The sequence below is a fragment of the Oncorhynchus kisutch genome, unplaced genomic scaffold (assembly GCF_002021735.2).
Source record: "Oncorhynchus kisutch isolate 150728-3 unplaced genomic scaffold, Okis_V2 scaffold3499, whole genome shotgun sequence".
Lineage (NCBI taxonomy): Eukaryota > Metazoa > Chordata > Actinopteri > Salmoniformes > Salmonidae > Oncorhynchus > Oncorhynchus kisutch.
This window is the reverse complement of record NW_022265444.1, coordinates 19,133-43,374: the sequence shown is the minus strand read 5'-3', so window position 1 is coordinate 43,374 and position 24,242 is coordinate 19,133. Positions and strand designations below refer to the sequence as shown.

At 41.1% G+C, this 24,242-nt stretch overlaps 2 protein-coding genes across 11 annotated transcripts; both read right to left on the bottom strand.

Moving 5' to 3' along the window:
• Positions 1-443: 443 nt before the first annotated feature.
• LOC109885896 (F-box only protein 22) lies at positions 444-7,954 on the bottom strand. Its single transcript, XM_031820565.1, has 7 exons — positions 7,734-7,954; positions 7,125-7,257; positions 6,441-6,528; positions 6,102-6,200; positions 5,129-5,281; positions 3,298-3,463; positions 444-2,914 (listed from the first exon to the last, which is right to left on the bottom strand). The coding sequence occupies exons 1-7, from the start codon at positions 7,862-7,864 to the stop codon at positions 2,521-2,523; spliced, it is 1,164 nt and encodes a 387-aa protein (XP_031676425.1). The 5' UTR covers positions 7,865-7,954; the 3' UTR covers positions 444-2,520.
• A 1,387-nt stretch (positions 7,955-9,341) lies between these two features.
• On the bottom strand, positions 9,342-22,216 carry LOC109885897 (tropomyosin alpha-1 chain). 10 transcript variants are annotated; one of them, XM_031820568.1, is made up of 10 exons: positions 21,841-22,216; positions 21,167-21,292; positions 17,654-17,787; positions 16,591-16,708; positions 15,208-15,278; positions 14,964-15,039; positions 14,691-14,753; positions 14,393-14,462; positions 12,399-12,512; positions 11,723-11,978 (listed from the first exon to the last, which is right to left on the bottom strand). In XM_031820568.1, exons 1-9 carry the CDS (start codon positions 21,952-21,954, stop codon positions 12,430-12,432), a joined length of 855 nt encoding a protein of 284 aa, XP_031676428.1. In that variant the 5' UTR covers positions 21,955-22,216; the 3' UTR covers positions 11,723-11,978; positions 12,399-12,429. The 10 variants fall into 10 exon arrangements, with proteins under 10 accessions (XP_020333265.1, XP_031676426.1, XP_031676427.1 ...); XM_031820569.1 differs by having other exon boundaries at positions 12,406-12,512; XM_031820571.1 differs by having other exon boundaries at positions 12,434-12,512; positions 21,841-22,206.
• Between the last annotated feature and the right edge of the window lie 2,026 nt (positions 22,217-24,242).

Sequence of the window (24,242 nt, the reverse complement as noted above, 5' to 3'; positions counted from 1 at the left end):
GCCTGCTTGTCAAGGTTAGGCTTTCGGAAATGGTCGATATGAATTAATTGTAGTCTATGATAGAGCAATTCTGAACAATTAGGCCTGTTATATAAGAAAACATATGTAAATGGCAGGTTTTACTATTCTGTTATTCTTTAATTGTTAAGTACATTGGTTGTAGAATATGATATTGGAAGATGTTCTGAAAATCATTAGATGCACATTTTTTTTCTCCATTATGATAAATCAGGATACCTAAACCTGAAGTCCATTATGATAAATCAGGATACCTAAACCTGAAGTCCATTATGATAAATCAGGATACCTAAACCTGAAGTCCATTATGATAAATCAGGATACCTAAACCTGAAGTCCATTATGATAAATCAGGATACCTAAACCTGAAGTCCACGTTGTGACTCTTGTGCAGGAGTTAGAGATAGAGAAAGCCAGAGAGTGAGAAGATATTTCAATGGCAGTCATTTATTGAATTTGAAATAAACCAAACATATTTGGCACACATAGTTGAAAAGTGCTTGTAACCTTAAACATTTTGCTCATCATATTAAAGCCAGAGAAAACAATTTAAAGAACAATTCTAAAATAATCCCAATAACTCTACACAGAATGGTTGTGTGGTAACATTGTGTGGTAACAGAATGGTTGTGTTAGGTCACAGAAAACTATGAACAGTGATCTTACATTTCAGGATCAGGAGAATAACTTGTATACTATACTGAAAAGTTATACCTTAAAATAGCTTATTCTAAACAAAAAACAGAAGCAATCAAAACCATTTAGCCAAACATATAGGTTGGTCAAATTGCACATTAATCTCCAAAGAACTGTTTTGAACTTCCCGAACATTTCTCATGTGTTCATACCTTCATACCTATTTTCAGAACATCTACCTCATACCTTCATAAACAAAACAAATACTGTCATCAGGAATGTCTTCAGAATTATAATATGTTCGTAAATGAAGCAGAATATTGTACAGAATCCCAACTACAAAACTGTTTGTACATGGTATGTTTATCACACAGTCATATAATGGCTGGAATACCCTGTTTGGGAGTGGAACATGTAAAATAACACATTTTAAAACCACCAGTTCCAATGAAGCAACAAATATGACCTTACAAGACAGTATGAAGAACGACAGAAAGATTTAGTCTAAACCACGGAATACATTTGAGTAAATAGAAGCTAGTGAGGCAATTCCACAATAACAGCACAAACCCTCATTCTGCTACCAAACTTTGCATCTTTTTAAATTTTGTAAATTTAAATTGGCACGTCACTTAAGAGCAAATTCTTATTATGACGGCCTAGGAACAGTGGGTTAACTGTCTTGTTCAGGGGCAGAACGACAGATTTTTACTTTGTCAGCTCGGGGATTCGATTTAGCAACCTTTTGGTTACTGGCCCAACGCCCTAACCACGAGGCTACCTGCCGCCCCACTGTTCACTGTTCTGTTTTTCAAGTAAATGTCTTTATAAAAGCCATCCTTATGCATAGAGTTGTATGGTTGGTTTAACTTTGCAATCATTGCTTTCTGTTTGACGTGAAAATTCAGAGTCTCAGCCTCACTCTGTTATCGTGGAATTGCCCAGTGTGTGAAATAGTCTTATAAAGGTAGTAGGAATAGGCCTTGATTTAATTGCAATTCAAAAAGCGTTTCTCCATATCTAACACTAAAAGAGGGGCATGTGTCAAAGCACATACAGGAGAAAACATTGAAATCAAGACAAACTGAATTTTTCTCAAAAGGTTCAAAACATGTTACTTTCCTTATCTTCTTAACTAAAAAGTGCCTGATCGGTAATCTCAACAATTATTTATAATAATTAATAACAATTATATTTGTTAATTGGACATGAAGTGTCAGTAACTTTTCACTATAAGGTGTGAGAAACCATCTGGTCAAGATTAGTTAGTTAGTTTCAGTTCTTTGTTTTGAATATGAGCGTAACAGTTGGTGAGTAAGTCCACTGTATTATTTTGTAACAGAGGACTGAGATGAATGGACAGTATTTTCTTCTCTGATTCCCATCAGCACCTTGTTAAACTCACTAACATATCAGCAATATTTCCTATTCAAGTTTCAAACTGATCAATGCAGGATCAATGAACTATTTGCCTCTATTGCAGCAGATAAAACATTGCATTTCCCTTCCAAAATGGACAAAGTTAAAACTTTACATTGGGAAAAGTTGAACACAACAAAAAGAAAGACATGTACATGTTGTAAGCCACTTCAAACAGCATCACATACCAGAGAAGATTCTACAACCAAAATGTTGTTGATTCTGATTGTTACGTGCACAGTCTTCTGAACTAGACACCAGGGTTGTATTCATTAGGGCACACCGTTTCAAAACATTTTGCAACGTAAAACAGGTGTTTCTTATTGGACCAGTTAAGTTAGTACCTCTCTGCTTCTTCTGGTTTTCTTCCGTTTCGTACCTAATCAATAGGAACCTGAAGTGAACAAAACAAACTGTAGTTTGAATGTAAATATGACCATCGACCCCTCAACCAAGGTGAACTAGGGTCATAACAGTGGTGTATCCATGCTGCAGACTGTCCGTATCCGTGTCACACAGAGTATAGTCCTCCTTCACGATACGATCACACCCAATCTCCCCGTTACCAAAGAAGCCAAACAGTGGGATGTTGGGGAACACCTTGCGGAAGGTGTCAGCCTCCACGTTACGTTGGTTGTTGTAATAGTTGTGTCCGCGGCCCACGCAGGCAAACATGAAGCCCAGGGTGTTCCTCTCTGGGAGGTTGGCGGCTTTCAGTCTCCGTATGGTGGCCTCGGCTGCCTTGGGGCTGCTCACGTCCTGCTCCAGGAGAACACTGGCCCCTTGGATCCTTGGACCGCTCAGAGCCAGACCCACCACGCCGTACGACCCCCGGCCACAGCTACGGAGAAAGACAGACCACTGTCACATAACTATATAGTAATACTATAAGCTAAACCCTAACCCCGGGACCACTCAGGGCCAGACCTACACCACGGCACCAGCCCCAGCAACAGTTACAGAGAACGATCGCGGGACAGACAAAAACAAAGTCACAGCTGCATAGTAAGAGTAGGGATTCCCAAACTTTTCATGTCAGGGCCCTCTAAATATGATGAGCCTCCAGCTGAGGACCCCCACTACCTTAAAACATATGTTGTTTTGCCGCTTGGTAGATTACTAGGAGGTCGCAATAAATAAGACCCCAGACCCATGTTTGAGAACTCCTGACCCTTCTCAGCATTGAAAAGAACAGTACATGTTACAGATCACTCAGGTACTCACCACTCTCTTTCAGGGGAGAAGACATTCTCCACATGGCCCCCAGCGATGAGAGCCTTGCTGCGTGCCAAAGGCTCCAGGACCTGGTTAAGGAAGCGGGCTGCTCCGGGTTTGTAGGCTTCATAGCCAAAGAGCAGCACCACACGCAGATCAGGGTTATTCACCAGCCCTGAGGGGACAGGACGACAACAGAGAGGGGTCAGAGATGGAATCATATTATGGTGGACGGTTGGCTAAAGCCAAGGATGTGTTTAGCATACTGTAGAAATGTTTGTTGCCATCTTTTTTCTGTAAATATTGGTATTTATCACACACTCATATACTAATCCTAGTATCAACTTTACACTGCAGGGTTTGTATTGGGCTAGAACAAGACCGGCACTGACTAGCTTAATGGTTGACTGTGGTACCCCTATGTGGGAGAGCGGAGAAAGGTATATTTCTGAACTGGTCATTGTCATGATGCTGGCCTGGGGTAAGTTTATGACAGTCATAAATACCTTTCCCCCCCTCTTCCTCTCTCTACCCTACTGATGTCACTATTGAACATCCCTTGGTTAGAAAATAAATTCTGGGAACATCAGCAGGTGGGAGGAAATTAACCATATTTTGGTTATCCAACCAGTTGAACATATGCGTTGGTACTTTATGAATATGATGTAAGTTCGGTTGTCATCTGAGACATTCTCATCAATGATAGGATGACATAAACGGTACAGTGGAAAGACTACACATTATAGTTATCAGGTTCACATGGAATTGTTGTGCAATTTAAACGTTTGAATAATAAATTATTTGTGAGGGGATGAAATGTGATTTTAGCTTCTAAAATGTGAGAATTGGGTTTTCATGAGTGAATTAGGCCCGACTCAGTGGCCCGCCCACGTGCAGAGACATTGGTGATAAACTATGAAACACGCCCTCCTCTCCCTTCCTATATGAAGCCATGACGACAATATAACTTCCTGTTCTGGGTACATTAGGATGACGATCCGATGTCAGAAGGGTTCAGATAACTACAGAACGAAGCCAACCTCAGCGTGAACTTTGGTTGCGAATGGTATGAACTTTGAACTCTTATTCGCTACAGAAGTGATACCACCTATCCGTTGAGTTAGCAACAGCAGCTGCAAATGTGGGCTAGGAAAGAACAGACAGAGTATCTCGTCTACCACACAACGACGTTACTACAACGTATCCAATTTACCACCGGAGACATTCATCCGAGGACAGGAAGATCTCTGTTGGCCAACACGACCAGCATCTACGACCAACATACCGAAGCACAGCTCAGAGTAAATATTTATTGCATTTCCCTTTTCCAAATGGGCGGTAATTTAGAATGCATAAGATTCTGTATTTACGATAGAGTAGCTGTCTACGGCCCGATAGAGACATTGCTTCTGCCTTTGTTCTTCAATCTTCCCGCTCTTTCACTCAAACCCAACCCACTTTTCTTTGTGTAACCAGCTGTCATATCTGTAATTAAACCCAATTTTGTATTGCTGATTCAACTTGTTAGCCAGGGTTCGTGAAGATAACCAAGAATTTACAACTTTCAGATGAGACTGAAATAAGGTGACAATTAATATTGACTGCTATTGATGTAAAATATTACTAGGTCTTTAAGAGTTTATTCGGAAGATAACTGCTCTATAAATATTATTTCGTGGTGCACCGACTTTCTAGTTAATTACATTTACATGATTAGCTCAATCAGGTAATATTAATTACAGAGAAAGGATTTTATAGAATAGCATGTCATATCACTTAATCCGGCACACTCAAAGACACGACATCATCATAACTTCAACTCCCAGTCGGTCTCAGCAACCTGCTTCCTCCAGGTGTGACTCTGAGATGGTGCGTTTGCAGAAGTGAAAGGGGCGGATGTCCACTCCCTCCATCCTAGGGAACATGATAGCGTAGCCAGCTTCTCCTTCTTGGAATTCCTTCGGTGGACCCGAGTGGGAGCCACTGGGAGTTACTGTGGGGGAAGATGAAGAGAGACTCAGCAGCAACTCTTGGGAGGACATTGGAAGTTTGCTTTAAAAAAAAACTACATTTTGGCAAATGCCTTCTTCAGGGTTACTGTGGGAAAAGGCAAAAGGACAAATCATACTGTCAACCAATGTCCTTTTCCTTATATTGGTAAATGTATGATGTATATTTAAAGTAGTTAGCTAGCTAACAGTAATTGCATTTTAACATATTGCATGGTGTTCCACTTCCCTGGTTCTCTAAGCACTCAATCTATGTGACATAACACTATTTAACACATAACAAATCAATATTACCTAGCTAGATTTTCAGTTAGCGAGCAAAGACACTATCTGCATACTTGGTTGATGGAGTGTCACTTCTCTCCAGCTTAGTGATTATATAGAGGAATACAGAGCACAGATCCTGTTGTCAGTCCTGGAATACTAGGGTATCTATCGACATATCTAGTCGCCATGCTTCTCTTCCCAGCTCCAAAGCAGAGCACCCTATGTTAATAAGGCAGGGGGAGATTGATGTGGACCATCCCCTGTTGACAGGTGACCCATTCCTCTGTGATACGCTTAAGTGAGCTGGTTAACATTCAAAAACTGGTAGATGAGAATGCACAACACGCATCAAAGAGGAAAGGACCTGAATGTCATGCACTGGCAGCAGCCTGTGTCATGAATTATCGCACAAGAGCTAGCTATGAGTGGTTAGTGTTGTAGGAATTATGTGTTATAACATATTATAACACATGGAATAGTTACCACACGGTGTTCTGGTCATTAGGAAGGGAAATATGAAAATACTGTAGTTCTTACAAACAACACCAGGCGTGGCGATGGCCATGATGTCACATCCATTGGGGAACAGCCTGTTCAGTTCCTCCACTGAGTCTGGACTGTGGTGGGTCTTGCGTGCTGCAAGAGGGGATACAGGTTAGAACATGCCTTACATTTAGATTGTTACTGACTGAGACTCTAATATAAGCAGCAGGTTTCACAACTTAGCCTTCAACTTTTAATAACTTACCACGTGTTTAGTAACAAACTAAATGGAAGTTAGCTAGTAGATAAGAGGCCACAGTACTTTTTACTTCTCGGCCCAGCATTATTAGTGTGCTTTACTACAGAGTAGCAAATGTACATGTTACGTCTTACCCTTTTTCTGTTTGTGGGAAGAGTCTTGTCCACTGAAGGTCTCGCTGTCCACCATAACCAAGACTGTTTTGGGCAGCAGGTATACATTCTTCAAACATTAAGAGAGAGGTGTTTCTACAGTTTTCAATAATGTCAGACTCCACATAGTCTTCCACTGTAGGAGCCAGGCTATAACTTTACTGTGTTCTACTAGCCTACTTGTAGGGCTGTTGCAACAGCATACAGATAGATATGCATAATGTCGAACAAGCATGCCTCTGGCTAATCTCAGTTAACCCAGAACTAAAGTCTTGCGTAATTGGTCAGACACTCGATTAAGTTCTGGGTCTGTACATGTTAAGAGATGAGATGCTAAAACGAGGAGTGGAACCGGATTGAGGAGATCCACTCTTTGCAAGTTATGGGTAAATGTATGGGCCAGATGTCCCCTCCCCTTCCAAAATTAGAAAATATGGTAACACCTGCGAAATCTTGATTTGTCCAAATATAAAACTAGTGACGAAAAACTGGAACTACTTCTGCAAGTTATCAATCAGCGCTCATATTGTCGTCTGTTCACGAGATACTACTCTCTGGCATGTAATCATCTCAGCTCTATTCATGACACTTCTATCAACAATTCATGAACGATCTCCTGAAAGAGTTGTGTATTTTTTCTTGTGTATTTTCAGTAGTCAAACTGACCTCCACTTCTTCAGCCAGGCTGTGGCAGAGAGCATGGCCGTCATAGTTGGACGGTCCAGAGGCAGACACCCACGTCAACTTCTGCTGGACCCTCAGTACTCTCCGTGCACAGTTCATCCACAGTCTGCAAACACTGCACAATAAGGAAGACAGTCGTCGTTAGCTCTCACTCTCATCCTGGCATGACAAGGAAGTTGTTTAAAAAACATGATACTTACGACCAGTCTGGGGATAATTTGCTAACGTTAGCTAGATTCCAAGCTTTTCTTAGCTAGCTAATTTAGCTGTCAAACACTAATCTGTAATACAAGATTATTACTAAAATACTGTTGTGCTACCTGTTAGCTAGCTAACGTATGCTAGTTTCACATGGCTGCACGCCTTTTTTGCAAGCAAAACGTATACAGCCAACAGATACATTTAGTGTATATTGCTAGTTAGCGACATATATTCAGTTCCAGCCCTGTTTAGAACTTGTAACGTGCATTGCCATTGTTGATAAAAACCAGGTGCTCGCTAACGTTAGCTAGCTAGCTGACTGTGGCTAATCGGTCAGTGTTATCCGGAATCCTTGGCTACCTAAAGTTAGCTAGCTAGCTAGTCACTTACCAAGCAATTTGGAGCAGGGATTTGGTTGGTACAAACGTCAAAATTCTCTCCACTACTTCTGCCACATTACTGAGAATGTATTCTGCCGTGCATTCATCTGAAACGCCAGAAAAGTCTGTATTTCCATCCATATTTCCTTCGCAAGATCTTGGCAGCTAGCTATGAATTTGTCTTTTGACCTTTCACTAATGCAAATTGCATAGCTAAATATCGAAAGCACTAATACACTATTACTGCCACCTAGTGGCGAGTACACTTTATCTGCCTAGTATGTATAAATCAAATCAAACGTTATTTGTCCATGCGCCGAATACAACAAGTGTAGACCTTACAGTGAAATGCTTACGTACAAGCCCTTAAACTACAATGCAAATAGTCTGGGTAGCCATTTGATTAGATGTTCAGGAGTCTTATGGCTTGGGGGTAGAAGCTGTTTAGAAGCCTCTTGGACCTAGACTTGGCCCTCCGGTACCGCTTGCTGTGCGGTAGCAGAAAGAACAGTCTATGACTAGTGTGGCTGGAGTCTTTGACAAATTTTAGGGCCTTCCTCTGACACAACCTGGTATAGATGTCCTGGATGACAGGGAGCTCGGCCCCGGTGATGTACTGGGTCATACGCACTTCCCTCTGTAGTGCCTTGCGGTTGGAGGCCGAGCAGTTGCCATACCAGGCACTGATGCAACCCGTCAGGATGCTCTCGAAGGTGCAGCTGTAAAACCTTTTAAGGATCTGAGGACCCATGCCAAATCTTTTCAGTCTCCTGAGGGGGAATAGGTTTTGTTGTGACTGTCTTGGTGTGCTTGGACCATGTTAGTTTGTTGGTGATGTGGACGGCAAAGAACTAGCTCTCAACCTACTCTACTACAGCCCTGTCGATGAGAGTGGGGGCATACTCGGTCCTCCTTTTCCCGGAGTCCACAATCATCTCCTTTGTCTTGATCACGTTGAGGGGGAGGTTGTTGTCCTTTCACCACATATATATATTTTGTGTCATATATTCATGGATTACATTTTCAGTCCATTGGCATTTGAGCAAGAATTATCCTCGTAAAAAAAACATTTTATCACTCCAAAGAAAGTTTTTGTCGTTTCTTTATCACTGCAAAATAACACAAAAATAGTAGGCTATGCATGGTCCTGGAAATATCCTATTTTTATATGAAATGGATCGATTCAAGGAGGTACTACCTTGGTTGATTATAAGGATTATATGCATTGAAAGTAGTATTAGACTGTTTACACAAGCAGCCTATTTCAGATTTTTTGGGGCAAAAGAGTTTATCTAATTGGCCAAAAGACCAATTAGTGGAAAAAGAACAGACATGGGATGCCTGTGTGAGTGAGTTAATGATCATTGTGCAGTAGCTTCACACCAACACTAGAGTGTAGTCTTCACACACTACATCTGCTTCCACTTGTGAAAAATATGAGCCAGATCTTTCTAAAGGGCAATTACAAGTCAAATAGATTTCAACAAAATCACAGTTGACTTAGTGGAGACTGGACTACGATTCTAACTGTACCCCTTATCTACAGTGTAACCACTGTAAAATAATAGCACAGATTACAGATGTCAACATGTTTTCTGAAAGTGACACTTCATAAATGTGATTGTGGGTTTTTGTTTATATATTACATTCACATAATAAAAGGAACAAGAGACACCATCAAAACAAACATGTATGATATTTGACAACAAAAAACATTCCTGTGGCAGTGACACTGGACATGAAATGATTGAGGTCGATCTATTTGAGATGAAATGAACATACCTTCCGCCTCGCTAAACATTGTATCAGTGTACATATTGCACAGGCTTACTTTCTTTTAAATATAAGTACTGTATATCACTGAGGCACCAGCACATACATATGAAACATGTACATAAAGAAACATGGACAATAAATAACTAAAAGAACAAGTTACAAAAGCAGAATAAAAAAGTACAAATGATAAACCTTGGCTTCGGTTATGGCTTAATTGGTCAAGAGTAATCCTGTCCATTATAATAGCTTGAATAAATCACGTGCACATTTTGTCAATTAAATCTCACTTTAACATACAAAAATAAATGGTATATAAGTCAAGTGACTGCTCAGCCATATGTCTGCTTTGCTGTCTAGCTAACATCCAGTTGAAGTCCATTGTGTTTGTTTTCTCAGCCCCTCTGAGAGCTGAGAAAACAGTCAAGTCGCAGAGATCTCCACAAAGAGGGCACAGAGGAGCCCTCCATGGCAACGGCAGGTGAGTGTTGGTGTGATCGTGGTGTGCTGGACCAGGTCACAGCAGGTGAGTGGTGCAGTCTTGTGTGATAATGGACCATGTTGTTGCATGTTATTGAGGTCCATGAGTGTCTGATCCAACATTTGACACATACCAAAGTTCTCTCATCTCATCATTAGCCTGATAGTGACAAACTATGTGTGCAACATAAAAATAAGCCTGCAGACTATTTATAATTTTTGACCACAATGAAAATGACTTAACCAAGAGTTTCACAGACCCAATAATATTGAATGAAGATTGTTATAGTTAAAACATTAAAAGGTGGTCCCTGTGTATATCCTTAGTCAACCAGTCAGTAGATATTGTTATAATGCACACTCATATCAAGCCTTATCATACATTGTGGGTCAGTTTCACAGACCCAGATTATACCCAGATTTACTCCTGTACAATGGACGATCTTTCAGCCATAGACTTATAGACAGTGATCCAGTTTGTTATCTAAATCGAATTGCTGTTCATGAAATAACAATTCCAGATGTTGGTTAACTAAACTAAAATAGGCCTGCACTTAAATCCATCTGTGAGTCTGTGAAACCTGCCCTCTTCACCTGCAATGTGGACATGCATTTCATTTCTCTGATGCTCCGCATTAACTACAAGTCCAATTATTTCTTCCAGATAAATATTATCCAATATATATATTTTTTGTCTTTGCCTGACTCTTAGGTTTGTGTCAGAGACACACATTAGCCTATATTTCCATCACAGCATCAGACAAATGTCTACGGCCAATGACATGACAAGACAAAGGTATTTTAATGTTGTGCCACAAATGAAGAGTGCCTTTCATTTTTTTTCATCCAATTTGAACACAGTGCTAATTTCACAACACATCCAGTAATAGTTTAATCCTGATTTAACACCACTCTCAGTTCATTGGAAAGAAGACGATTTTTCTCAAGCTGCTGGTACAGAGGGTCTTTGCAGTCAGAAAGCAGGTTAAGAGAAAATAGAATAGAGAGAACAAAGTGTGTTAGTACAGAAAGATAGAGTCTTGTGTCATGCTACAACAGCACACACAACAAATACCATTGTTTTCTACCCTCTGCCTAAATGATCACATCTATATGCAAACTAAGAAATGGCTCCCTCACCTCAATGTGGAGATGGTGTGACTGTGAAATGACTGAATTATATGTTTACAGAATATCCCCAATGTTACACAAGTCACTATTATCTTTTGGCTTTGAACATGAAGCAAAGTGTGACCGTCGGGAATGCTGAGGATGCTGAAACAGGTACATTTTCAGTTTCTGATCAATCCATGTCAATTACTCGGCTGGTTAAAGAAGTTGAAACCATGCCTGAGGTTGGTAAAGAGGTTATGGCCGCAGCCCTCTGCACTTACACAATCCACTGCCTGAGTGGGGTCAAATCCCTGTCCCACCGCACCTCTACACAATCTTTTTTGGCTCTCTCCCTCTTAATTTCTTGCCTATCCCTGTCAATAAACACCTGTATACTTAAAAAAAAAGAATAAGCTCGGTGGATGTGCTTTTGTCCAAATGTAAACACATTTTTTGTTAATACTACTACCATAGTGCATAGTGCCAACCAAAATCAAATCAAAAACAAAAAACATATGTTTGTGAAGAGGAGCTTTCGGTTTTATTCAATGCTGCTCAGTAATAAATTAAACAGAGAAACATTTAAAGACAGGAAATGAAATGAAGGAAATTAAGAACTACAGAATTGAAGGGTAAGGATGGCTGACATGGAAGGATGTAAAGTTTATTTTACAGAAAGCAAAATGAGTCAGGGTTCTGTACAAAAGGTGGTCTATAGGATGGCAGCAGCAGCAGAGGCCCAATGTGCGGAGGTGCTGTGGTAGAGAAGAGACGTGGAGACATAGGGGACAGGATGTTGGGCGATACTGCCACATAGTTGTAGTAGAGAGAGGCCTCTCAACCAGCGGGTGGCGTCTGTGATGGTTGTGATATGATGTAAACAATTTAACTGGAAAAGAATGAGGAAAAACAGAACGTGTTGGAGGGACAAATCATAGAAAGACACGTGACTGATATGACATTCAGGATGGAAACCACAGCACACAGAACATAAAGCAGAGCCAGGTACTCAAAAAGGTTGAGAGGTACACTATTCTGGAAGTTCAATTTAGATGTTTCTAAAAGCATGTAAAAACTGATTGTGCAATGCATGTTAGATTCTATATAGTTTTCTCAGCCTAACAAAAAAGCCACTAGTTAACTAGAAAAGGCAAAAGCTATTTGCTGTTGCATGGCAGAAGCGTAAAGTGAGTCAGATTAGTAGGCACTGAAACTAAAATGTGAGTGGGAAAATCCAAACAGATGAAACATACAAAACAGTATGCCACTAGAGGGAGTATACAGTAGAATGTGGGTGAGACCTACGCACAACGCACAAGCAGACACAAGCAGGTGATAGATTACATGGAGGTCATGTCGTTGAGGGCGTGGTCCAGCTCCTCGCTGATGGCCTTGTACTTTAGCTTCTGTGCATACAACTCATCTATTATGGGTGGAGTGGAGGAGGAGGAGATGACATCGATGGGGTGATAATGAAGGAGGATGGGGACAACAACAGAGATGATAGACAGAGCAAAGAAAGGAGGGGAAAAGGTAGGAAAAAACAATGGATTGTCAAGAGAACAAATAAATAAAATAGAATGTCAAACCAAAAAAGAATAAGGGAGCAATAGGATGTGCACAGGCCACTAATGCCCTGTTAGATTGTTTAGACCAATCAGGAAATGACTAACTGAAACCCTGATGAAGGCAGCTTGGTATTGAAATGTTTGTATCTAATTAATACATATTACTTCGGAGTGGTATAGTGTGTCGCTGCTTTCTTTTCCAGAAGGAAATGACAACATGGTCTCCAACCAAATTATATAGAGCTCCATTGTGAATGCTTTGTAATTCCACAGCTACAGTGCCACAGTCACACCAACAGCAGCATGAGACATTTCTTTCCCTGGCCTGCACTAGCCTAACAAATACTGACTGTGGGTCTGAATAATGTCAGCTGTGGCACTGGCCTAGTCTGCCTAGCACAGAACTGACTGTGCAGAATGTAGAAGCAGTATCTGATGACACCACAGAGGAGGTGATGAAAGGTTAGACTTCACACATTACTCTTTTTAAAATCATTCAAGCTCTGACAAGTTGGTTGTTGATCATTGCTAGACAGCTATTTTCAAGTCTTGCCATAGATTTTCAAACCAAAACTGTAACTAGGCCACTCAATGTCATCTTGGTAAGCAACTCCAGTGTATATTTGGCCTTCTGTTTCAGATTATTCTCCTGCTGAAAGGTGAATTTGTCTCCCAGGTTTTCCTCTAGGATTTTGCCCTTGCTTAGCTCTATTTTGTTTATTTTTATCCTAAAAATCTCCCAAGTCCTTGCAGATGACAAGCATACCCATAACATGATGCAGCCACCATGTGTTGGATTTGCCCCAAACATAACACTTTGTATTCATGATATAGAGTTAATTTCTTTGTCACATTGTTTTGCAGTTTTACTTTAGTGCCTTATTGAAAACAGGATGCATTTTTTGAATATTTTTATTCTGTACAGGCTTCCTTCTTTTCACTCTGTCCTTTAGGTTAGTATTGTGGAGTAACTACAATGTTGTTGATTCATCCTCAGTTTTCTCCCATCATAGCTATTAAACCCTCACTGTTTTAATGTCACCAATGGCCTCATGGTGAAATCCCTGAGCGGTTTCCTTTCTTTCCGGCAACTGAGTTAGGAAGGACGCCTGTATCTTTGCAGTGACTGGGTATATTGATACACCATCCAAAGTGTAATTAATAACTTCACCATGCTCAAAGGGTTACTCAATGCGTGTGTTTTTAGTTTTTTTTTACCCATCTACCAATAGGTGCCCTTCTTTGCATGAAATTGGAAAACCTCCCTGGTCTTTGTGGTTGAATCTGTGTTTGATATTCAATGCTCGACTGAGGGAACTTAAAGGTAATTTTATATGTGGAGTACAGAGATGAATGAGGTAGTCATTCAGAAATAATTTTAAACACTATTATTGCACACAGAGCGTGCCAATGCAACTTATTATGTGACTTGCTAAGCACATTTTTACTCCTGAACTTATTTAGGCTTGTCATAACAAAGGGGTTGAATACTTATTGACTCATTTTTTAAATTAATTTGTGAACATTTCTAAAAACATCCTGATATTATGGGATATTGTGTGTAAGCCAGTGACAAAATGTAATCAATTTTAAATTCAGGCTATAACACAATACAACAGGGTGTGAATACTTTCTGAAGGCACTGTATATGTCCGGTTTTACTATACAACTTACCTCAGATTTTCACACAGAAAATGCTTCACAATATATGAAATGAAAGGAAAAATGTCCATACCCTCCAGATCATCAATGGTCTTCTCAAGCTTGGCCACGGACCTCTCAGCGAACTCAGCACGGGTCTCAGCCTGTGGCACAAGAGGCAGACAAGATGTGATGAGTGTCTCCCATCCTCATCACACCAAAACATGTTCCAACATAGATATATAATACAATGTCTAGTGTTCTCCACCCTTTCTATGGTCGCACTTTACAGACGATCTAGTGGTTAAGATGCTAACGCTAATGTCCCACTTTAGCTAATGGTAAAGTGAATGGAAACATTAGCTAATTTGCTAATGCTAAAGGGAACTGACCTCCTTTAGCTTGTCTGTGAGAACCTTGATCTCCTCCTCGTACTTGTCCTCCTTCTGTGAGTACTGTAGTGACATAGTGGAGCGCAGGTCAGAGAGTCATCATCACAGCACTACCGACATGAACTGGTTCAAGGGATAACAGGCAGAAATGAGTGGGCCTACTCAATAGAGTTACCTCCCTTTATCTCTATGGCTACACTAGCAGGCAATGGGGATATAACCCCTGACTGCAACGACCTGAGAAGAGATACATTTGTCTAAACAGACACCTACCTTCTCTGCCTGAGCCTCAAGAGACTTCAGGTTGTTTGTGACTGTCTTCAACTCTTCCTCAAGCTCAGCGCATTTGCTGGTGTTTTAGGTATGGTAAGGAGCAGAGGAGGGGTAGGAACGAATGCAATAGGACCGACGGGGGAAAGAAATTTATTACTTATAACAGGGCAATAAGCACACAATAAGAGTAACAGCAGGTTGTCTCCAAAGCAGTAAATTTTGTGGTTGTTTCCAAAGTGTTTACCCTTCAGAGAGCTCAGCGCGCTCCTCTGTACGTTCCAGATCACTCTCAATGATGACCAGCTTACGGGCGACCTGTTTTCACCCATAATAGGACAACACATCACTATACCACATTGGTGAACCAAGCAATCAATATGTTATATGTTTAGTTTCATGTACAGGTCTATATGCTGTCTGTTTCCCACAAGCGCACACACACACACACACACACACGAGGACCTCAGAAGTACAGTGCCTTCAGAAAGTATTCAGACCACTTAAATTTTTCCAGGACATTCTGAGACTTGTCCCGAAGCCACTTCTGCGTTGTCTTGGCTGTGTGCTTAGGGTCGTTGTCCTGTTGGAAGGTGAACCTTCGCCCCAGTCTTTGTTCCTGAGCACTCTGGAGCAGGTTTTCATCAAGTATCTCTGTGTACTTTGCTCTGTTCATCTTTCCCTCGATCCTGCCGCTGAAAAACATCCCCACAGCATGATGCTGCCACCACCATGCTTCACCGTAGGGATGATGCCAGGTTACCTCCAGATGTGACACTTGGCATTCAGGCCAAAGAGTTCAATCTTGGTTTCATCAGACCAGAGAATCTTGTTTCTCATGGTCTGAGTCTTTAGGTGCCTTTTGGCAACTCCAAGCAGGCTGTCATGTGCCTTTTACTGAGGTCTTCCGTCTGGCCACTCTACCATAAAGGCCTGATTGGTGGAGTGCTGCAGAGATGGTTGTCCTTCTGGAAGGTTCTCCCATCTCCACAGAGGAACTCGAGAGCTCTGTCGGAGTGACCATCAGGTTCTTGGTCACCTCCCTGACCAAGGTCCGTCTCCCCTGATTGCTCAGTTTTGTCGGGTGGCCAGCTCTAGGAAGTGTCTCGGTGGTTCTAAACTTTTTCCATTTAAGAATGATGGAGGTCACAGTGTTCTTGGGGACCGTCAATAATGCAGCATTTTTTTTGTACCCTTCCTTCTCTGACATGCACTGTCAACTGTGGGACCTTATATAGACAGGTGTGTGCCTTTCTAAATCATGTCCAATCAATTTAATTTACCACATGTGGACTCCAATCAAATTATAGAAACATCTCGAGGATGCTCAATGGAAACAGGATGCACATGAGTTCAATTTCGAGTCTCATAGCAAAGGGTCTGAATACTTATGTACAAAAGGTATTTCTGTTTTCTTATCTTTAATAAATTGATTTTTTTAAATAAAACCCCTTTTTGCTTTGTCGTTGTGAGGTATTGTGTGTAGAATGATGAGGATTTATTTTTATTTAATCCATTTTAGAATAAGGCTGTAACGTAACAAAATGAGGAAAAAGTAAAGGGGTCTGAATGCTTTCCGAAGGCACTGTATATCATAAAGTATCAGCCTAAGGAATGCTAGGAAACTCACCTCCTCGTATTTCCTGTCAGCCTCCTCAGCGATGTGCTTGGCCTCCTTCAGCTGGATCTCCTGCAGCTCCATCTTCTCCTCATCCTTCGATGCTCTGTTTTCAATCACCTTCATGCCTCTGGAGGACGGAATAAATGGGGGGAACATATGTCAGGGATAGGAGGACATTGCATGTTGTCTTGTTTTTTAAAGAAATAAAATGTTGATCAACTAAAAGGAACAGAAGGACATGAATCAGCAGCCCAACAGTCCACACACTGTGGGGGCCATAACTACATGTGGCACTTGGCTATTGTAACACAATAAATCTGGTACAGTGTGCTTATGCATATTTTACATGAACTCTTCTCAATAAGTGTGCTAGTTAAAGAGATTGAACATGATCTTAAGCACTTACACATTTGTCACATATTGCACTTATTGGAATTCATAACATACTGTATCATATGAATTGCAGAATATTGTTTTAAAAAATGCAGGCTGTAACATATCATAAGAAATGGATGTCGTTGTACACAATTGTGCACAATTTTCGCTCGGCTTGGCTTCTTCTAAAACTACTGGCTGAAATGATACAATACCTTTATAATGCATCCTTTACTGAACACTTTTAAGAGTGAAATGATAATATTATTACTGTGGTCATGTGGATTGATGTCATCTATATGGGTTTGGCGTTGATGACTGTGTTTGAGACAGACAGACTGACGGGTCTGATGATGGCTGTGTTTGAGACAGACAGACTGACGGGTCTGATGATGGCTGTGTCTATACTCCTAGAAGAAGTGGTTCCAAAAGGGTGTCCCCATAGGAGAATCCCTTTTGACTCCTGGTAAAACCCTTTTAGGTTCCATGTAGAACTCTTTTGGGTTCCATGTAGAGGCCTCTGTGGAAAGGTTTCTACATGGAACCCAAAAGGGTTCTACCCGTAAACAAAAGTAGTTCTTCACAGGCTTCTCTTATGGTGACAGCTGAAAGAACCATTTTTGGTTCTAGATAGCACCTTTTTTTTTGTCTACGAGTGTAGTGTTTGATATTGAGTCAGAGTCTCTGCTCTGCTCACCTCTCACTCTCATCAGCAGCCTTCTCAGCCTCCTCCAGCTTGGTCAGAGCTGTGGCCAGACGCTCCTGAGCACGATCCAACTCCTCCTCAACCAGTTGGATACGTCTGTTCAGGGAAGCTACATCAGCCTCGGCCTAAGTGAGCACAACATGGGGAAACCACAATGTCAACCTGATGCACACTCAGACAGTCACACTTTCTTGCATAATACAGTATCTGGAGAGATGTGTAATGGAGGAGGTTGGGGGGTCATATTTGAACTCTGTGGGGGGCTTCTTAACACTATAGGGGATTAAGGTTTAATGTGTGAGAAAGGGATAAGGGCCCAGACCACACTGTATTTTATTTATTTATTTAACTAGACAAGTAAGTTAAGAACAAATTCTTATTTACAATGACGACCTACCCTACCCCAACCAAACCCTAACCCGGACGACGCTGGGCCAATTGCGCGCCGCCCTATGGGACTCCCAATCACGTCCGGTTGTGATACAGCCTGGAATGGAACCAGGGTCTGTAGTGAACCCTCTAACACTGAGATGCAGTGCCTTAGACCGCTGCACCACTCCGGAGACCCTGTACTTTCATGTAAATCTCCAGCATTATATATAACCTTCTATAGACAAGATTGTATAAAATATACATTTATATAGGCCTCATTTGTATGTTTGGAAAGGCAGTGACCAATATAAACATAATAAGCAAACAATTATGTAAATGTATGTAGCTACAGGAGGTGTAGGATGATAGTGTATGATCGACTGGAGAATGCTGAAACTGCAGCAGCCTAAGCTAATGTGTTTATTTTGGAGCCTGGCACGTTTTACCATTGAATCGATTCTCACTGTCCCATTTCTCCATCCTTTTAGCACATCACATGACAGACAAAATATTAACGTTTTTAGTACCGTAAAATCATCTATATTCTGTCTATCGTTCTACCAAGCGTGTTGATCAGATTTATACTAATACTGTCGTCAGGCAGGCTGCAGACTAATTGTCTTAAATGATTAGCCAGGGCTTACGGATTCTCTCGCATCCCTCTCCAGACCCAGTTCCTTCTGCCGCCTCTCTGCCGACTCTTCTGCACCGTCAGCCTGCTTTTGTAATGCTTTCATTTTCCTTTTTACAGCTTCCAACGACGTTAGCCCGGCCATTTCGCTTGTTTACTGCCTATTTTCTATTGCCTACGCCTTTTTCTAACGGTTCTCGGGACAGAAACGCGCAACGATGCCGGGATGACAAAATCTGCTCACGACTCTGTTTTTTCCAACAGCTACTGGGGAGGCTAGGATTTGCGCTAAATGACACCGGAAGTAACACATTTCATGAATTTTTATTTATTTATTTATTTTTTATTTTACCTTTATTTAACCAGGTAGGCAAGTTGAGAACAAGTTCTCATTTACAATTGCGACCTGGCCAAGATAAAGCAAAGCAGTTCGACAGATAAAACGACACAGAGTTACACATGGAGTAAAAACAAACATACAGTCAATAATGCAGTATAAACAAGTCTATATACAATGTGAGCAAATGAGGTGAGAAGGGAGGTAAAGGCAAAAAAAGGCCATGATGGCAAAGTAAATACAATATAGCAAGTAAAATACTGGAATGGTAGTTTTGCAATGGAAGAATGTGCAAAGTAGAAATAAAAAAATAATGGGGTGCAAAGGAGCAAAATAAATAAATAAATAAAAATTAAATACAGTTGGGAAAGAGGTAGTTGTTTGGGCTAAATTTTAGGTGGGCTATGTACAGGTGCAGTAATCTGTGAGCTGCTCTGACAGTTGGTGCTTAAAGCTAGTGAGGGAGATAAGTGTTTCCAGTTTCAGAGATTTTTGTAGTTCGTTCCAGTCATTGGCAGCAGAGAACTGGAAGGAGAGGCGGCCAAAGAAAGAATTGGTCTTGGGGGTGACTAGAGAGATATACCTGCTGGAGCGTGTGCTACAGGTGGGAGATGCTATGGTGACCAGCGAGCTGAGATAAGGGGGGACTTTACCTAGCAGGGTCTTGTAGATGACATGGAGCCAGTGGGTTTGGCGACGAGTATGAAGCGAGGGCCAGCCAACGAGAGCGTACAGGTCGCAATGGTGGGTAGTATATGGGGCTTTGGTGATAAAACGGATTGCACTGTGATAGACTGCATCCAATTTGTTGAGTAGGGTATTGGAGGCTATTTTGTAAATGACATCGCCAAAGTCGAGGATTGGTAGGATGGTCAGTTTTACAAGGGTATGTTTGGCAGCATGAGTGAAGGATGCTTTGTTGCGAAATAGGAAGCCAATTCTAGATTTAACTTTGGATTGGAGATGTTTGATATGGGTCTGGAAGGAGAGTTTACAGTCTAACCAGACACCTAAGTATTTGTAGTTGTCCACGTATTCTAAGTCAGAGCCGTCCAGAGTAGTGATGTTGGACAGGCGGGTAGGTGCAGGTAGCGATCGGTTGAAGAGCATGCATTTAGTTTTACTTGTATTTAAGAGCAATTGGAGGCCACGGAAGGAGAGTTGTATGGCATTGAAGCTTGCCTGGAGGGTTGTTAACACAGTGTCCAAAGAAGGGCCGGAAGTATACAGAATGGTGTTGCCTCAAAATATCCAGAAAGATTTTGTTAAAGAGGTTTTTATTTATTGTATTATAGTGAGATAATGTGATTATGTCATAATGACTTATTGGCCATTAGCCTATAATGGGATCTCTGCTCAGAGCAGAGTATTTGAAGATATTAATTGTATCTAAAAATAAAAGTCGATTACATAAGGACAAAAGTAACATGATTATCCCAATTCATAATAATGATAGACCTATAGGCTACTTAAAGTATACATATTTTTGGTAACTTTTTTGTTTAATGTTTAAAAAAAATCATAATTAGGTGTTCTTTCTAAAGTGACACAATAAGATGCATGTTTCCTATAAGAACAAACGTTTAATTATTGGCGTCCCCTACAACATTCTCAATGAAGGGAGAAGTAAAAGTTTTAATTTGACGACCGGAATATAATGTATGACACCTACAAATCTAAATGAAAAGGTATTTAAAATATTTAAAAACTTCCACCAAACTTTTAACTGAAATTCTAAACGGGCCCCCATTTTAACCCAACAGGTTGCGGGGAGCACAGGGTACACTACCTAAACCTGTAACTTGGCCATATAAAACACAGCTAAATTTAACCTTCTGCTTGCATCTTCGAGGAGGGTGGCACACAAGGCACATTTGTTAGGCCTACAGTTGGTCTACTCAGTCTTATTCGGTTTCAGTGAACACGTGGAATATTGCGAATGGCAGGTCGAGCCTAATGAAGACGCAGGTATTAACCATAAACAATTATGTAGGCTATTCCAAACTGAAACAATAAAATAATCCTAACTTATATGTATATGTATGATGACTAGGCCTAGAATGAAACATGTTGAGGTTCCATGTTAGCAGACTGTTCGTGGTCCCCCTGAATCCACTCTTAACACTTCGGACAGGTTTATGCCACCGCGCCTCTTCAAACTTACGTCTGTGGCTTTCTTCTCAGCGAGTTCAAGTTTCTCCTGGGCATCCTTAAGAGACTCAGAGTACTTGTCCAACTCATCCTCTGTTCCCTTCAGCTTCTTCTGCAGCGCTACCAGGTCATCCTCAAGCTGATAGTTGGTGGATAATATCATCAGTCAATTGGGGTGTGCCATAAACAGAGTGGACGCACAGCCAGAAACAGACAAAAAAGGGAAGGAAACAAAAGCGAAGAGTCATAGAAAAAAGGCAAACACTTACAAATGCTTCATATCATATTCTTTGTCTTTGTACAAGTATTTACATGTCATTTATTCAATCCACTCACAACACTAGAGTGGCATACTTTAATCAAATAGACTACGCTATTCATGTTTTAGGGTAAAAAAAAATTACGCTGATCAAAGAATATTAGTTTATACTAGGCTTAATCCTGCATGATGCAGTATAAATGAATCGGTCAAACAATAAATATTTTCTAAAACTTCCTGGAGTCAAATAATAAAATATTGTCACGCCCCAAAAACAAATATATTCCTAATACGATTAAATATAACAATCAATGCTGATCCTCATACTCATCCTCTGAGACTTGATTTAATCCATATCGAGAGAGAGAACGCTCCAAAGCACTCCGTGCCCAAACAAGACAGAACCCGATTTCTCTATGGATGCCAACCTGTTTGCTCTTGTCCTCCGCTGCCTTCTTGTCTCCCTCAGCTCCCTCAGCTCTGTCCAGGGCATTCTCCTTGTCGAGTTTAAGCATCTGCATCTTCTTCTTGATGGCGTCCATGACTGCTGTGTTGTTGGGGTGGTCTCACCAACTGACAAAAACCAAACTTTGAGTAAAACGCTGAGAAGCTCCGCGCGTCTGAACCACACTGAACGTGAAGCTGGAGTGCAAGCTCGAGCAGACTGTAGCTTGTCAAATATGTACTATAGCAGAGGAGTTACTGGATCCCCATGGATACCAAATACTTTTTGTGGAAGCGACGCCAGATGCTCTCTTCCGCGGGTCCTGCCTTTTTTATGGCTCTCCTCGGCGATTCGCTGATCCAATACATTTTACCGTTGATAAGACTATATATGGGTTATGGGCGAGAAAGTGGCACCCCCTCAAAGACGTCTGTTCCTTTTTCAAACACTGTGCTGAGACGTAGGCTACAGCCAAGGAAGTCCGTTTGGGGAGTGGGGGTCAGTTTATGCACAAGGAAGTGAAGGTGGACAACAAAAACATGATCTTTGACTGGAATTTCATTCTGGTAGGATAATTTACATTTGCTCAACACAGCAGTTCAAAGAAGGCTTGATAGAGTCATATTTATACTAATAAATAATGGCATAGTAATCGTTATGTTACAATTCCTCCAAACAAATTAATGTTTAAAAGAATTGTCGCCCACACTTAGTTTAGCCATTGACCCCTCTTCATTATGAATCGTGTCTCCACTATGAATCATAACACCTGAGAGATGGGGTCTGGTAACTCTGATCTCCAAAGACATAATAAACTGTTATTAAAGCAGACAAATTTAGTGTAATGTTTAAAAGGGATTGTCCCTGGGAGGGGTGTCATATAATCTATGACACCCCTGTGATCTGTCAGTGATACCACACAGTAGAAAGAAGAGGAGCACGTCAACAAGTCCCTCAAGATATTGTTCACAGTCTGAAGAGGGGCATCAGGTAGTGTTATATTCAACAGTGGAATATCATCGAGCTTATAAGTGCCTTGGAGTTCATTCAAAATGGCCACAGGGTAAGAAACGAGTGCTTTGGCATTTCAGCAATCCCCCTCTTCCTCTGTTACAGCTCACAGGTCCAGGGGAGTCCGTCACAGCTGTCGCACATGAACAGTGGAGGAGGAACCAGAGACCTGTCCAAACACACTGATTGGCTGCATGGTATGGACATATACCCTCAAGTTCACTTTGACCTAAATAATTTCTAGGATATATCTTTATGGGGAAGATAATGAAAAAATTATGTCTAGTACTTACATTTATAGTACATTTTACTTTACAATACTCATACGTACAGAACATTGGCTGTGTGTGTGAAAGGTACTGCTGTTGTAGGCCTATACCACATAAAGGAGAAGAACAGAACAACAACACAAACAATGACGTCTTTATATCACCATATCCTGGGTTGGCTCAGCGACATCTACTCAAACAACCTCTTCTTCTTGTCCTCTCTGTTCCTCCCATGTTTTGTTGAGGGGTATTTTTAGGAGTGTCTTGTTTGCACAAGTTGCACCTGTTACATACTGTCAAAGGGCTTCAACAAGGGTTCTTCTAAGATCCTCAAAGTTCTTTGAAGAACCTTAAGGTTATTGGTACTGAAAAATGCCCCCAAAAGTTACTTCCAAGAACCCAATAGGAGGTGGGGTTAATCAAGGAACCTCTTTAGTTCCTGGGGGTTCTTTCAGGTGCCTAACTGCCCAACTGAAACATTTTTATTTGAATTTGAGAAAACAGCAACTAAACATTTCTAAGATCTCCTTAATTTAAGGTTTCTCCCTTGTATGATCTAAAATATTGTTTTATGGTGATACTATCTGTCTTTTCATTTTTGTGCAAATGGCTGTGCTTGACACTTTCTCGCTTTTAAAAGTATTTCTAAAACAGGAAATGGAAACAATTCAGTGGATGTCAGTCAACGAAGAGGTAAGAATATGTTGAAGGCTATAGCTGCATTGGGCGCAGATGACTGAACTGACAACTTATTTGTGTGTGTCTGTAGGTATACTGACGAGGAGGCACACAAAGGTATGTACAATTGGTATTGGTTTGTCGCAAGAATGTTATGCAGTGTTATGCAGTCTTGTTTCCGAGCTGGTCATGGGTGCACCTCAGCCACGCTCAAGGTCCTAAACGATATCATAACCGCCATCGATAAAAGACAGTACTGTGCAGTCGTCTTCATCGACCTGGTCAAGGCATCCGACTCTGTCAATCACCTCATTCTTATCGGCAGCCTTCGCTTCTCAAATGACTGCCTCGCCTGGTTCGCCTGGTTCACCAACTACTTCTCAGATAGAGTTCAGTGTGTCAAATCGGAGGGCCTGTTGTCCGGACA